This window comes from Pyrgilauda ruficollis, unplaced genomic scaffold (assembly GCF_017590135.1).
Source record: "Pyrgilauda ruficollis isolate IOZ18807 unplaced genomic scaffold, ASM1759013v1 scaffold258, whole genome shotgun sequence".
In the NCBI taxonomy this organism is placed as follows: Eukaryota; Metazoa; Chordata; class Aves; order Passeriformes; family Passeridae; genus Pyrgilauda; species Pyrgilauda ruficollis.
The window spans coordinates 205,647-219,924 of NW_024523911.1; the positions used below are offsets into that span (position 1 = coordinate 205,647).

At 67.6% G+C, this 14,278-nt stretch overlaps 1 protein-coding gene across 1 annotated transcript in view; it reads left to right on the plus strand.

Moving 5' to 3' along the window:
• The first annotated feature begins 716 nt into the window (after positions 1 to 716).
• Positions 717 to 14,278, plus strand: part of FER1L5 (fer-1 like family member 5) — a 17,520-nt gene continuing 3,958 nt past the window's right edge. Inside the window, exons 1-42 of the mRNA XM_041471194.1 lie at positions 717 to 801; positions 932 to 987; positions 1,064 to 1,155; positions 1,235 to 1,343; positions 1,414 to 1,545; positions 1,622 to 1,750; positions 1,826 to 1,888; positions 1,972 to 2,022; positions 2,195 to 2,225; positions 2,526 to 2,641; positions 2,726 to 2,879; positions 3,696 to 3,775; positions 3,862 to 3,930; positions 4,024 to 4,067; positions 4,159 to 4,235; positions 4,310 to 4,386; positions 5,026 to 5,139; positions 5,226 to 5,370; positions 5,982 to 6,106; positions 6,323 to 6,414; positions 6,994 to 7,189; positions 7,331 to 7,483; positions 7,724 to 7,840; positions 8,056 to 8,219; positions 8,298 to 8,578; positions 8,730 to 8,902; positions 9,109 to 9,282; positions 9,513 to 9,633; positions 9,717 to 9,794; positions 9,866 to 10,047; positions 10,503 to 10,661; positions 10,749 to 10,853; positions 11,321 to 11,470; positions 11,547 to 11,745; positions 11,930 to 12,018; positions 12,121 to 12,162; positions 12,245 to 12,418; positions 12,894 to 13,007; positions 13,080 to 13,235; positions 13,322 to 13,413; positions 13,650 to 13,820; positions 14,088 to 14,236. Coding sequence (XP_041327128.1) covers positions 717 to 801; positions 932 to 987; positions 1,064 to 1,155; positions 1,235 to 1,343; positions 1,414 to 1,545; positions 1,622 to 1,750; positions 1,826 to 1,888; positions 1,972 to 2,022; positions 2,195 to 2,225; positions 2,526 to 2,641; positions 2,726 to 2,879; positions 3,696 to 3,775; positions 3,862 to 3,930; positions 4,024 to 4,067; positions 4,159 to 4,235; positions 4,310 to 4,386; positions 5,026 to 5,139; positions 5,226 to 5,370; positions 5,982 to 6,106; positions 6,323 to 6,414; positions 6,994 to 7,189; positions 7,331 to 7,483; positions 7,724 to 7,840; positions 8,056 to 8,219; positions 8,298 to 8,578; positions 8,730 to 8,902; positions 9,109 to 9,282; positions 9,513 to 9,633; positions 9,717 to 9,794; positions 9,866 to 10,047; positions 10,503 to 10,661; positions 10,749 to 10,853; positions 11,321 to 11,470; positions 11,547 to 11,745; positions 11,930 to 12,018; positions 12,121 to 12,162; positions 12,245 to 12,418; positions 12,894 to 13,007; positions 13,080 to 13,235; positions 13,322 to 13,413; positions 13,650 to 13,820; positions 14,088 to 14,236 — 5,080 coding nt within the window. The remainder of the gene's footprint in view (positions 802 to 931; positions 988 to 1,063; positions 1,156 to 1,234; positions 1,344 to 1,413; positions 1,546 to 1,621; positions 1,751 to 1,825; positions 1,889 to 1,971; positions 2,023 to 2,194; positions 2,226 to 2,525; positions 2,642 to 2,725; positions 2,880 to 3,695; positions 3,776 to 3,861; positions 3,931 to 4,023; positions 4,068 to 4,158; positions 4,236 to 4,309; positions 4,387 to 5,025; positions 5,140 to 5,225; positions 5,371 to 5,981; positions 6,107 to 6,322; positions 6,415 to 6,993; positions 7,190 to 7,330; positions 7,484 to 7,723; positions 7,841 to 8,055; positions 8,220 to 8,297; positions 8,579 to 8,729; positions 8,903 to 9,108; positions 9,283 to 9,512; positions 9,634 to 9,716; positions 9,795 to 9,865; positions 10,048 to 10,502; positions 10,662 to 10,748; positions 10,854 to 11,320; positions 11,471 to 11,546; positions 11,746 to 11,929; positions 12,019 to 12,120; positions 12,163 to 12,244; positions 12,419 to 12,893; positions 13,008 to 13,079; positions 13,236 to 13,321; positions 13,414 to 13,649; positions 13,821 to 14,087; positions 14,237 to 14,278) is intronic.

Genomic DNA, 14,278 nt, shown 5'->3' on the forward strand with positions numbered 1-14,278 from the left:
TCTCCCGCCTCCCCTCAGCGCGCGTGCGCGGGGCGCGCTCCCGCTTCCCCTCAGCGTTCGTGCGCCGGGCGCGCTCCCGCGGGACCGCGGAATGTCCCCGTGGGAAGGGACTCGCGGGGACCCGGGAATGTCCCTGGGATGTCCCCAGGAATGTCCCCGCGGGAACCCGGGTATGTCTGTGGGATGTCCCCAGGAATGTCCCCGCGGGAACCCGGGAATGTCCCTGGGATGTCCCCAGGAATGTCCCCGTGGGGACCCGGGAGTGTCTCTGAGATGTCCCCAGGAATATCCCCGCGGGAAGGGACCCGGGAATCCGGGAATGTCTCTGGGATGTCCCCAGGGCTGTCCCCGCAGGAAGGGACACTCCAGGCTCATGCAGCCCCCGCGCAGGACACTGCGCGCTCCCGCGGGGTCACGCAGCGTCCCGCGTGGGGACACGGGGACGCGGGTGGCGGTGACGGCGCCGCCCGCGCGCCAGTCCCCGCGCCGCCAGCCGCCGTTGGCACTCGGACACGGCGAGCCAACGGCCGCGCTGCCGGCCACGGGGCCGGTGGCACCTGGGGCTGGCACTGCCGCGGCACCCCCTGGTGACAGCATCTCGGGGGTGGCCCATCGGTGGCACCCCCGAGGTGACAAACCTGCCGCCGGTGTCCGAACCTCGGGGGTGGCCCGTTGGTGGCACCCCCTGGTGACAGCTCTGTCCCGGCTCCGTGGCCATGCTGCGGTGCCACGTCGTCGCCGTCCACATTCCCGGGGCCACCGGCTTCGGTCCCGGTGTCCTGCTGTCCGTCTGCTTCCGAGGTACCGAGGGCTTGGGGACACCGCAGGGGCTGTCCCCATGGCACCGGGTGGCACCGGCATGCTGCCCGTGCAGTGTCCAGTGCCCCATGTCCCCATCCCGAGGTGCCACCACCCCTCCTGTCGCACACAGGTGTCCCCAGGAGAACCCAGGTGGTGCCCGAGGAGCGCAGCCTCACCTGGAATGAGGTGAGGCGGCCCCGGGGTGACCCGTGGTGGCACAGGGACATCGGGCCACCCCCCTGAGCCGTGTCACCCCCCTCAGGAGCTGGTGTGGCCGCTGGACACGTGTCCCCTGAGTGCCACCGACACGCTGGCCCTGCGCCTGCGACGTGGGGACTGCCTGCTGCCCCAGGGGTGAGTGCCAGCCCTGAGGGGACACCCTGCGGCCACCCCCTCACCGCGGCCACCCTCACCGTGTCCCCGGCTCCCGCAGGGACCTGGGTGCCACCACGCTGTCGTTGGGCGAGCTGGTGGCCAACCCCAGCCTGCCGATGGCCGTCAGGGACATCCCGCTGCTGGACCACCGCGAGCGGCCCACGGGGGTGAGCCCTGCCCCGCAGCACCCCGCAGCAGCCCGGGGTGCACTGTCCCCGTGTCGCTGTCCCTTTGCAGTGCACCGCCACCCTCTGCTGCTACCACGACCTGCGCGGCGCCGCCGAGGACGTCCCTGTCACCAGCACACACGACCAGGTGGCCCTGGAGCCAGCCGGGGTGGCACCCACGGCCAGGAAAGAGGATTTCCAGGTACGGCACCCACGGGCACGGTGGCACCCGGGGGGTGGCGTCCCCTCGAGGCCACCACGTCCGTGCCACCCCGCAGGTCTGGGTGAGGGTCATCAAGGGCCGCCAGCTGCCGGGCAATGACATCAAACCCGTGGTGAGGGTGCAGATCGGCAAGCAGATCTTCCGCAGCCGCAGCCGCAGCGGCAACAACCCCTACTTCGACGAGGTGACACCGCCCAGGGGACACGGGCACCGCCACTGTCCCTCGGCCCGCCCTCACTGTCCCTTCTCGGGGTTTTAGGTGTTTTGTCAGAATTTCCGCCTGACTCCGGAGCAGCTGGTGGCACAGCCCATCCAGATCCAGGTGGGGGGAGAGGTGGCACTGGGGGGACAGGGACACAGGGACAGAAGGACACAGGGACAGCCGTGTCCCCTTCCCTGTCCCAGGTGCTCCGTTCACCAAACATCTGCACCAAACCCGTCATCGGCATCTTCGAGGTGAGGAGTGGGGGATTGGGATTGGGGTTTGGGAATAAGGCGCTGGGAATGGGAGTTTGGGAATGGGGTTTGGGATTGGGGTTTGGGAATGGGGTTTGGGATTGGGATTTTGGGAATAGGGCGCTGGGAATGGGCTGTCAGAGCACTCTCACCTCCTTTGCCGTTCCCACAGCTCGACATCGGCACTGTCTACTCTGCCCCAGGTAATGACAGGGTTGGGGTGACACTGGGTGACATATTTTGGGGTGCCACCTTTTGGGGGGTGTTTCTGGCAGGCCCTGGCCAGGGGTAAAACTTAATTTTGGGTGCACACCGTGCATTTTGGGGGCGGTTTAGGCATGCCCTGTGGTGCCACTGGGCTGCCACATTTTGAGCGCTACTTCACACCAGCACCAGCCAGGGGTGAAGCCTCATTTTGGGGGAGCCCCGTGCGTTTTGGGGGGGTTTCAGGCGTGCCTCCGGTGCCACCGAGGAGGTGACCCGCTGTGTCCCCGGCGGGGCAGGGCGCAGCCTGAGCGGCAAGTGGCTGAGCCTGCAGCACCCGCGGCACCCCGACGGCCGCTCGCAGGGCTTGCTGCAGGTCAGCCTCGTGGTGCGCCGCGCCGGCGAGCGCGCCCAGGTGAGCGCCCCGCCCTCCCCCGCACCCCAAAATCCCTGCTGGGGGGGGGGTCCCCGAGCTGTCACCTCCATCCCTGCACCCCAGGAGCAGGAGGTGCCGGCGGGGGACGAGGATGTGGAGGCCAACCTGCTGCGGCCACCGCCCTGCGCCACCACTCTGCAGATCCGCGTGTTCCGCGCCGAGGACCTGCCGCGGGGTGGGGACACCGCGGTGTGGCGTGGGGACATCGGGAACTGGGGTGGGGACCACGGGAATTGGGGTGGGAACGTCGGGGTGTGGCGTGGGGACACCGGGGAATTGGAGTGGGGACACTGGGGTTTATGGGGACACCGGGAATTGGGGTGGGAACATCGGGAATTGGGGTGGGGACACCGGGGATTGGGGTGGGAACACCGGGATTGGGGTGGGAACATCGGGAATTGGGGTGGGAACATCGGGAATTGGGGTGGGAACATCGGGAATTGGGGTGGGAACATCGGGAATTGGGGTGGGAACATCGGGAATTGGGGTGGGAACATCGGGAATTGGGGTGGGAACATCGGGAATTGGGGTGGGAACATCGGGAATTGGGGTGGGGACACCGGGGAATTGGAGTGGGGACACTGGGGTTTATGGGGACACCGGGAATTGGGGTGGGAACACCGGGAATTGGGGTGGGGACACCGGGATTGGGGTGGGAACATCGGGAATTGGGGTGGGGACATCGGAGTGTGGCGTTGGGACACCGGGGTTTGGGATGGGGACACGGGAGTTTGGAGGGGGGGCAGATTTGGGGAACCGCCTGCTCACCACAGGGTGGGGACACCGGGGATTTGGGGTGGGGGTGGGTTTGGGGACCCCCTTTCTCATCCCAAGGTGGGCATGGGGGAATTTGGGGCAAAGAGTGGATTTGTGGACCCCCCTGCTCACCACAGAGTGGGAACACTGGGAATTTGGGGCAAAGGGTGGCTTTGGGGACCCCCCTGCTCACCACAGAGTGGGAACCGGGGGTGATTCGGGGTGGGGAAGGATCTGGGGAGCCCCCAAAATGTCGCTGCTCGCCATCCCCGCGCAGCGGAGCCGGCGCGGCCGTGCCTGGGCGGCACCGCGGGCTCGCCGAAGGTGTCGGTGCAGGTCGGCTTTGCGGGCAGGACGGTGAGCACCGGGAGGGGAATTTGGGGTGCCCAGGGGCTCTGGGGGTGCCCGATCCTTTCGGGGGCTCACGGGTGTCCCCGCCGCAGCTCTGCACCAGCTGGGTGCCCGCCGATGGCAGCCCCGAGTGGAACGAGGTTTTGTTCTTCCCCCTGCGGGTGAGGAGAGCCCCCGGCCCTAAACAGGGGCACCCCAAAAAGGGGGACGCCCCCATTTGCACAGCCACACTCGGCGCTGTTCTGTCCCTGCAGCTGCCCCCCATCTGTGACGAAATCCTGCTGGAAATCCTGCGAGGGTGAGCAGGGGACACCCAGAGGGTTTGGGGGACACCCCGCGGGTTTGGGGACCCCCCGCGTTCGGAGGACCCCTGACCGTGCTCCCTCCAGGTCGTGCCGGAGCAAAGTCGTGGGCAGGACCACCCTGAGGCTGTCCCAAATCTCCCGGGACCCCGACGAGCTCGAGGGTGAGCGGGGCTGTCCCTTTTTGGGGTCCCCATTAGCCAGAAGCCACCCTGAACCCCCTTTTCTCTTCCCCCAGAGGGGACCCCCGGGTTTTTCCCCTCCTTCGGGCCCAGCTTCCTGCCCTTCTACGGCCCCCGGGAGGACGCTGCCAGGGTACGGAGCAGGGTTTGGGGGCAGTGGGGTTTTTGGAGGGGCAATGGGGGTTTTTGGGGGAAAATCAGAAGTTGTTGGGGCAAAGGAAGGATTTCTGAGGGCCGTGGGATGTTTGGGGTGAGAATGGGGCAATGCGGGAGGAAATAGGGGGTTCGGAGGGGGAATGGGGCTGTGGGGCTTTTCAGAGGGTTTGGGGAATGGGAAAGGGAATTTGGGATGTTTTCAAGGGCATCGGGACTTGTGAGGTGAAATGGGGTGGGGGAAACGGAGAATGGGGTGGAAATGGGGTGGGGGACATGGAGAATGGGGTGGAAATGGGGTGGGGGAAACGGAGAATGGGGTGGAAATGGGGTGGGGGAAACGGAGAATGGGGTGGAAATGGGGTGGGAGAAATGGAGAACGGGGCATTTGAAGGAGAAATGGGGAATTGTTGAGACAAATGCAGGACTTTAGGGAGACAGTAGGACTTTTGGGGTGAAAATGGGATGGGGGAATGGAGAATGGGGTGGAAATGGGATGGAGGAAACAGAGAACGGAGCATTTGAGGGAAAACCGGAAATATTGGGGCAGGACTTTAGGGGACAAGGGGACATTTGGGGTGTCCCATGGCCACCCCACACCTCGGGGCTCGTTTCCCAGGACTCGGGGCCGGTCTACCGGGGCCGCCTGCTGCTGGAGCTCTGCACCCACCTGGGGACCCCCCCCGGGCGCCACCGCGACGCCGTGGCCCCGGTGGACGCCGAGCGGGCGCAGGTGGGGACACGGGGGACACTGCGGGCCGGTGCCACCTGCGCCCCGCGGGGTCAGCTGAGCGCTTTTGGGGTTTCTCCTGGCCGCAGAGCCGCCTGCCCCGCTGCCAGCTGGGGCTCTGCGGGGTTTTCTACTCGGCCACCATGGTGCCAGGCGGCCCCGAGGCGCTGAGCCTCGAGCTGGGCATCGGCCGAGCCGCGGCCGCCACCGCGCCCGCCCTGCCCGCCTTCGACGGTGAGCGGGGACAGCGCCGGGGTGCCACTGTCACCTCCCGGGTGCCTGGGGAGTGGGAAGGGGCGGTGGGACAGCGGGGGAGTGATTAATTGTTGGGAATGCTTGATTAGGGTGGTTATTGAAGTGTTTGATCCGCGTGTGTGGGAGGGACTGGGAGGTTTGGGGTTATTTGGGGGTGGTTTTGGGGTGTTTGGGGGGGGGATTTTAGGGTGTTTTGAGCTGATTGTAGGGTGTTTAGGGAGGTTTGGGGGTTATTTTGAGGTGATTTTGGGGGTGATTCTGGTTTACTTTGGGGTGTTTTGGAGCACTGCCAGGACGCCCTGGGTTGAGGTGATCTTGGGGTGTCTTGGGATGCTTTTGGGGTGATTCTGGGGTGGTTTTGGGGTATTTTGGGGTGCTAAAAGGACGCCCTGGTCTGGGGCGGTTTTGGGGCGGTTTTGGGGTGTCGGGGACATGGATTGGGTGTCACCTGGGTGATGTCACCTGCGGATCAGGGGACACTTTGGGAATCGCTGATAATCCTGTGACACCTCCCAGGAAGCCCCAGCTGCCCCTCAGCAGCGCGGCCGGGTCCGTCCTGACCCCGATTTTCCCGATTTTCCCTGATTTAGGGAACCTCTACCACCACCTGCCGTGGTTCAGGGACAAACCAGTGGTGGCTGTCACCTCGCTGTGGGAGGACGCCGGGCACCGCTGGGACAGCCTGAACCTCCTGCGAGCCCTGTGCCAGCGCCTGGTGAGACCCCAAATCCGAGTGGGACTGACCCCAAATCCGGCTGGGAATGACCCCAAATCTGGGTGGGAATGTCCCCAAATCCAGGTGGGGACTGATCCCAAATCTGGGTGGGAATGATCCCAAATCTGGCTGGGATTGATCCCAAACCCATGTGGGAACGGTTTGGGGTGGGATTGACCCCAAATCCATGTGGGGACATTTTGGGGCCGTTCCCAGGAGAGGAACCTGGCCGAGCTGCGGGGACACCGCGGGGACACCGTCAGGGACATCGGGACAAAGCTGCTGCAGGAGCTGGAGCAGGACTGCGAGTGAGCAATCCCAAATCCCAAAATTGGGGTTTGGGGCCAGGGGATCCCGAATCTGGGGGGAAAACGGGGCTAGCAGTGGGGGTTTGGGGGTTTGGGTCATTTTGGGGGACAAGGGACATTCAGGAGGGGGATTGGGGGTGGAAGTGGGATGAGGAGGATGTGGGGATTTTGGGGTGGAAACGGGGTTTTTGGTGGGAGGATGGAGCGTTTGGGAAAAAACCGAGGAATTGTTGGGGCAAAGAATTTTAGGAGTGAAACTGGGGATTTTGGGGGAATCCTGAAAATTTTGGGGTGTTTTGGGGCACTGCAGGGATGCCCTGGGCTGGGGTGATTTTAGGATTGTTTTGTGGTGATTTTGGATGTTTTTGGGGTGATTTTGGGGTGTTTGTGGTGCTGCGGAGCCTCCCTGGACTGGGATGTTTTTGGGGTAATTCTGGGATGTTTTTGGGGTGAGTCTGGGATGGTTTTGGGGTGATTTTGGGCTGTTTTGGGCGCTGCAGGGCCGCCCTGGACTGGGATGTTTTTGGGGTGAGTCTGGGATGGTTTTGGGGTGATTTTGGGCTGTTTTGGGCGCTGCAGGGCCGCCCTGCAGTGCCTGGAGGCGCAGCCCGCTCTGACCGCCCTGGACCAGCAGCTCCGGAGCTGCCGGCGCCGCCTCCTGCGGCGGCTGCGGAACGAGGCCGGGGCCGGTGGCGGCGGCGACGCCGGGCACGGGGACACCCTGGCGACAGTGACCCAGGGCTGGCTGCGACAGGTGGCCGCGCTGGCCGTGGAGGTGACACCCAAAACCCCAAAACGGGACAAATCCAAACCCCACAATGCTGAGGCTGGGAGTGTCCGGGGTCCCTTCGGGACAGTTCCTGTCCCCGTTCCCGTGCCGCTCTCACCTCTGTCCCCTGTCCCCGTGTCCCCGCAGCCCCAGGCCGGTGTCCCCGACGTGCAGCTGTGGCTGCTGCGGGGCCAGCTCCGGGTGGCCTCGGCCCGTGTCGCCGCCACCGATGTCCTGCACTCCCCGCGCGGCCCCGGCGCCTGCGGCCGCCTCTGCGGGAGGATCCTCACCCTGTTCCTGGTGGGAGCTCCCCTGCTGTCCCTCCGTGTCCTCTTGGTGTCCCCTGGTGTCCCCACAGCCCTTTGTGTCCCTCCATGCCCATCCATGTCCCCTTCCTCACTGCTCTATGTCCCCTCTGTCCCCTCTCTACTCCCACCTCATCTCCTCCAAGTCCCTGCTCTGTGTCCTCCCGTGTCCCCGCTCTGTCCCCCGCGTGTCCCCGCCCCTCGGTGATACTGTGCCACACTCTGTGCCACACAGGGCTGCCCAGGGGACACCCAGGCACAGGTGCGGGTCCGGCTGTGGCTGGGGCGAGTGGCCGAGAGCGGCGAGCTGGCCCCGCTGCTCGGCGGGAGCCTGCGCTTCTACAGCGAGACGGTGGGGACAGCACGGGGACAACACAGGGGACAGCGAGGGGACAGTGGGGACAGCACAGGGGGCAGCGGGGAGGGGGCAGTGCCTGGTACAGAACAGCGGGGAGGGGACAGCGGGAGAGGGACAACACCGGGAGAGGACAGCACCAGGATGGGACAGCATCGGGAGGGGACAGCACCCCACAGTGTCCCCTAAGGCCAGCCCCTCTGTCCCCGCAGTTCGAGAACCAGACGCGGCTCTTGGGGAAATGGGGGCCCCGGAGGCTTTTGGGGCGCCCCGAGTTCTCCGACAGCTCCGGCCGGGCCGCGCCCCCCCCGGACGAGATGCGGCCCCCCAAGGGCTGGCGCTGGGACGGGCCCTGGAGCGTGGAGCGGCCGCGGCGGTGAGCCGAGGGGACAGCCAGGCAGCCCTGTCCCTGCGGGGAGCGCGGTGACACCAGCCGTGTCCCCGCTGTCCCCAGGGTGCCGGTGCGGGGCGCGGGGAGCGCGGTGCTGGAGGAGCTCTACGAGAACCAGAGCCGCGACCCCAGCGGGGGCTGGGCCGGCACGGCCAGCACGGACGCCGTGAGTGGGGGACAGCGCGGGGACAGCGCAGGTGGCACCGGAGTGTCGCGGCTCAGCGCCCGCCTGGTTTTGCAGAAAGGAGTGGCGGTGCCACCGAAGGAGGAGGTGGCGTGTCCCCAGGGCTGGCGTGTCACCAGTGACTGGCACGTGGACATGGAGGGGACCGAGGATGAAGACGGTGAGTGGGGGGACCCCGGTGGGCACAGCAGGATGGGGGGGACGGGGGGGACAGGGACGGGGGTGAGAGAGGTGAGTGTGGCAGGATGGGGGTGGCAGAGATGGAGTGGCAGGGACGGGGTGACAGGTAAGGAGCTGACCCGTGCATGCAGGTTGGCAGTACGGGGTGGGCACGGAGGATGGCAGCCCCCCGGCAGCGTGGCACAGCAAGGGACAGCAGTGCCACACCCTGCGGCGCCGGCGCTGGCTCCGGGTCCGCCACAGGGACAGCGACAGCTGGACACAGGAGCAGGACACGGACACCCGCAGCACCCTGGTGACACATGTGGGGACAGGGACGGGGCGGTGGGGGTGGAGGTGGCAGGATGGGGGTGACAGAGGGAGGTGACAAGGATGGGGTGGCAGGGATGGGGGTGATGGGGGATGGGGTTGGTGGGTTGGGGTGATGGGACGATGATGACAGGGAAGGGGGTGATGGGGATGAGGGTGGCAGTCCCCGTGTCACGCTGTCCCCGAGCCGTGCCCCTCCAGGACCCCGAGGAGCTGTGGGAGGACGAGGCCTGGCAGCCCGAGTGCTTCTGGGGCTGCACCTTCCAGCCCAAGGTCCCGGCCGGTCCCCGGTGCCGCCGGCGGCGCTGGCAGCGCAGCCTGGTGCCCGCCGAGCCCGCGGCCGTGGCACCGCTCTTCCTGCTCCAAGGAGCCCCGGTAGGAGCGGGGCCGGGGGAACCGGAGGGACCGGGGAGAACGGGAGGGGTCCGGGGGCACGGGAGGGACCGGGGAGAACGGGAGGGGTCGGGGGGACGGGAGGTGTGGAGAGGGAGGGGAGATGGAAGGGAGGGAAGAGCGAGGGATGGAGCCCTGTGGAGCGAGGCCATGATGGGACACAGGACAGGGGGACAGCAGTGTCCCCCCAGCCCAGCCCTGTCCCCTCCCAGGACACCGAGGAGCCGGGCCAGGACAGTGCAGCGGTGGCCCTGCAGCAGCCGTCCCCCTTCATCCTCTGCACCTTCCAGCGTGAGCCCGGGGGCCGGCGGGGACCGGGAGAGACCGGGAGTGGTCGGGGAGGGACCGGGAGTGACCGGGAGGTGTGGGGAGGGGTCTGGGGCTCGCAGTCCCTCCTGACCCCCGTCTGTCCCCAGGGCCCGGCCGCTTCCAGCTCCGCTGTTACATCTTCCAGGCGCTGGATCTGGCGCCCGGCGGCTCCAGGACCTCCATAGGTGGGACCCCCCCGCCCCCCCAGCGCCGCCCCGCCGGCAGCCCGGGGCGCTGACCGTGTCGCTGTCCCCAGATGCCACCGCGCAGGTGTCGTTCGTGTCCCTGAGCCAGCGCACGCGGGCGGTGCGCGGGGCGCTGGACCCGCAGTGGGAGCAGACGCTGCTCTTCACCCGGGTGCCGCTGTTCGGCGACCCCCGAGGCGTCCCGGAGGACCCCCCCGCCGTGGTGGTGGAGGTGTGCGAGCAGCAGGGACAGGTACGGGACACACCGGGCACGGCGGGAGGGAGGGAAAGGAGGGAGGGAGGGATGTGAGGAGGGAGGGAGGGAGGCAGGGAAAAAAGGAGGGATGGGAGAAGAGGGAGGGATGAGGAATGGGATGTGGATAAGGATGGGGGATCAGGGATGGGAGGATGGAGGGAGGGATAGAGCGATGTGGAGAGAGAGGGAAGGAGGAAGGAGAGAGGGAAGGAGGGAAGGGTGGGAGCAGAGGGATGGATGGATGGATGGATGGATGGATGGATGGATGGATGGATGGATGGGACATGGATAGAGGGCTGGCAGGAGGGATGGAGGGAAAGGGCTCAGGGATGGAAGGACGGGGTCAGAGATGGAAGGATGGGGGTGTCAGGGATGGAAGGACAGCAGGGTCAGGGATGGAGGGGCAGGAACACCCCCGGCTGGGCCAGCCCGTGCTCAGGCTCTCCCCGCAGGGCACGGCGGCGCTGCTGGGCCGGTGCGTGTGCGCCCCGCGGGTCTGGCTGGACGCGGCGCTCCGGGAGCCGCCCCGGCTCCAGCCCCACCCGCTGCGGGGGCCGCGGGGCCCGGCCGGGGAGCTGCTGGCGGCCTTCGAGCTCCTGCACGAGCCCGAGGTGAGGCGGTGACAGGGGCGACACAGGGGTGTCACAGAGGGCACCCAGGGCCGGGGTGGCATTGTCGCCGTGTCCCCCCCACGGCAGGACGGGTCCCCGGCTCCGCTCGGCCCTCCGCCCCTGAGGAAGGACGGGCTCGGGTTCGGCATCCCCCCGGAGCTGCGGCCGCGCCTGCAGAGGGTGGCACTGGAGGTGGGAGCCACCTGCGGGGAGGGGACAGGGGTGGGGACAGCGTGGGGACATGGGGGGAGCAAGGAATGGGATGGAGGCGGGGCTGGGATGGGGACAGGGATGGGACAGGGATGGAGACAGGGATAAAGGAAAATTGGGGACAGCGATGGGGACAGGGACAAAGGTGGGATGGGGACAGGGATGGGGACAGGAATGGGACAAGGACAAAGGTGGGATGGCGACAAGACTGGAGATGGAGCCTGGGCGTGGCACGGGCTGTGGGCAGAGCTGAAGCTCCTGGGGATGGGGACAGGGACAGGGGATGGGGACAGGGCAGGGACAAGAAGAGGAGCGAAGTTGAGCGGGGGCACAGGGGGCAGAGGCAAAGCCAGCACAGGGGTGGGGATAGGGACACGGATGGGGACAAGGACCTCCAGGCTGCCACCGGGGGCAGCCCCGCGGGTGACAGGAGCCGCGTGTCCCGCCAGGTGCTGGCCTGGGGGCTGCGGGGGCTGCGCGGGGCCGTGCGGGAGCCGCGGCTGGAGCTGCAGTGGGGGGAGCAGAGCCTGTGGACCCCCCCGATCGAGGACATGGCCACCAACCCCAACTTCCCCAGCAACGCCTTCCTGCTCACCCTGGTGAGGGCGGGACGGGGAGGGGAGCGGCCCGCGGGTGCGGCCGCGGGTGACCGCGCTGTCCCCGCTGTCCCCGCAGGCGCTGCCCGAGGAGCAGCGCTTCGTGCCGCCCATCCGCCTGCGGCTCTGGCACCGCGCGGGCACCGAGCGGCGGCTGCTGCTGGGCCAGGCCAGCGTCAGGGAGCTGGGCCGGTACCGCTGCCCCCCGCCCCAACAGGAGCATCTGCTGGGCTCCGGCGGACCCGGCAAAGGCTGTCACACGGCTGTGTCAATGCCAGGTACTGCCCGTCCCATCCCTGCCCGTCCCTGGTGCCACCTCTTCCATCCCAGATGCCACCTGTCCCATCCCTGCCCATGCCAGGTGTCCCCAGCCCCATTCCCAGTGTCCCCAGCCCATCCCAGCTGTCCCCAGCCCGTCCCAGCTGTCCCCTCCCTCATCCCTGCTGTCCCTGTGTCCCTCAGAGCAGCTCCTTTCCGTGCGGGTCTCCTGCAGTCCCTGCAGACGCTGGTGGTCCCTGTTCCTGGCCACAGCCCCGGCCAGGATGGCTCAGGTGAGTCCCCCTGGTCACCTGGCACCAGCCCTGGCACCGCTGGGCGCTGGCACCGCCCGGCCCTGTGCCTCAGTTTCCCCAAGAGCCCTTTGCTCCCTGCAGGAACTGCTCGGCTACCTCAGGAACAAGCGGGCTGAGGACGAGGTGGGCACAGGAATGGGGTGGCCACCAGGGCCACCAGGGCCACCAGGGCCATCTGTGCCCACCTGCTTCTGCTCCCCACCAGGACGAGGAAGACGAGGAGGAGGAGGAGGAAGATGAGGAGGAGGAGTACGAGGATGAGGACGAGGACGAGGAGGAGGAGGAAGAAGAGGAGAGGGACTGGTGGAGCAAATTCTACGCGTCCATGGAGGACAAGGACCGCAAATCCCCGTGGAGAACCAATGGGGACAGACTGAAGGTGAGCCAGAGCCTGGGACATGCACTGGGACAGGGATGGGGACAGCTGGGGACAGGGACAGCTGGGGACAGGGATGGGGATGAAGCTGAGGGGGACAAGGATGATGATGCTGGGGAGGGGACAGGGATGAGGAGGAAATGGGGACAGGAATGAAGCTGGCAAGGGGACAAAGATGGGATGAAGCTGAGTGGGACAAGGACGGGGATGAAGCTGGGGAGGGGACAGGGATGATGATGAAGGTGGGGACAAAGATGATGATGAATCTGGGGAGGGGACAAAGGTGGGGGTGAAACTGAGGAGGACAAGGACAGGGATGAAGCTGGGAGGGACAGGGATGACGAAGCTGTGAAAGGGACAGGGATGAGGATGAGGAGGGAATGGGGACAAGGACGAAGAAGGGGCCGGGCCCGCGGTGGGGAGCAGCCCCAGGCAGGGCCGGGCCCGGGGCTGACCCGAGGCCGGCCCTGCCCCGCAGATCTACGGCTGCGAGCTGGAGGCGGTGCCCGAGTTCGAGGGGCTGCAGGATTTCTGCCAGACCTTCCCCCTCTCCAAACCCGGCCGTGCCGCCGAGCCCGTGGGCAGCTTCAAGGTGGGTGAACCCCCCCCGTGGGACCCCGACAGCACCCGGGGGACCCCCGGAGGGCACCGAGGGGTCTCTCAGGGGCTGTTCCGCATCTACCCCGTGCCCGAGGAGGCCGGAGCGGCCCCGGCTCCGCGCTGCTTCCAGCGGCTGCCGCCCCGCCAGCCGCAGCCGTGCCTGGTGCGCGTCTACGTGGTGCGAGCCTTCGACCTGTCCCCCCGCGATGTCACCGGGCTGGTGAGGACGGCGGGGACCCCCGCGGGGCCGGGCGGGGCGGGGCGGGGCGGCCGCGGTGTCACCGCCGTGTCCCCTCCGTGCCCCAGAGCGATCCCTACGTGCGGGTGGCGCTGGGCAAGAAGACGCTGGGACAGCGGGACCAGTACGTGCCCAACACCCTGGAGCCCGTCTTTGGCAGGTGCGCCCGGGTGGCCCTGGCACTGTCACCCTCGGGGCGGGTGGCCCTGGCACTGTCACCTCCGGGGGCCACTGGGGGCGCTCACCAGGTCGCCATTCCCTGTGCTGTTGTGCCACCAGATCCCTGTGCCATGTCCCTGTGTCCCCACCTGTCCCACTCTCTGTCCTGCCATGTCCCATGCCCCCAGCTCCCCTGTCCCCATGCCAGCCCCGGGCTGATGGCACTGCTGTCACCAGGATGTTCGAGCTGACGGCCACCATCCCTCTGGAGAAGGACCTGCGGGTGACAATCATGGACCACGACAAGGTGCCACCGGACCAGGAGATCGGCAGCACCACCATCGACCTGGAGGACAGGCTGCTGTCCCACTGCCGTGCCCACTGCGGGCTGCCCACCCTGTACCACACGTGCGTGGCACGGGGACACGGGGAGGGGACACAGGAGGGGACATGGAGCACGGGGGGACACAGGGAGGGGACACGGGGGCACGGGGGGCGCAGGGGCACAGGAGGATGGCACGGAGTGGGCACAGAGGGATTTGGGACACGAGGAGGGGCAGGAATGGGGGGCACAGGAGGGTCGGGGGCACAGGAAGATGGCACGCAGCGGGCACAGAGGGCCGGGGGCTGGCACAGGGGTCGCTCCCAGCAGAGGTGCCACTGCCCTGTCCCCAGCGCGGGCCCCGCGTGCTGGCGGGACCAGCTGTGCCCCAGCCAGGCCCTGGAGCTCCTGGCGGGCACCCGGGGGCTGCCTGGGCCCCGCTTCAGCTGCGGGGGCACCGCCCTGAGCCTGAGCGGGCAGCGCTTCAAGCTGCGCCACTTCGGTGAGGGGCAGCGAGGGGGGGTTTGGGGGGGTCGCCCACCTG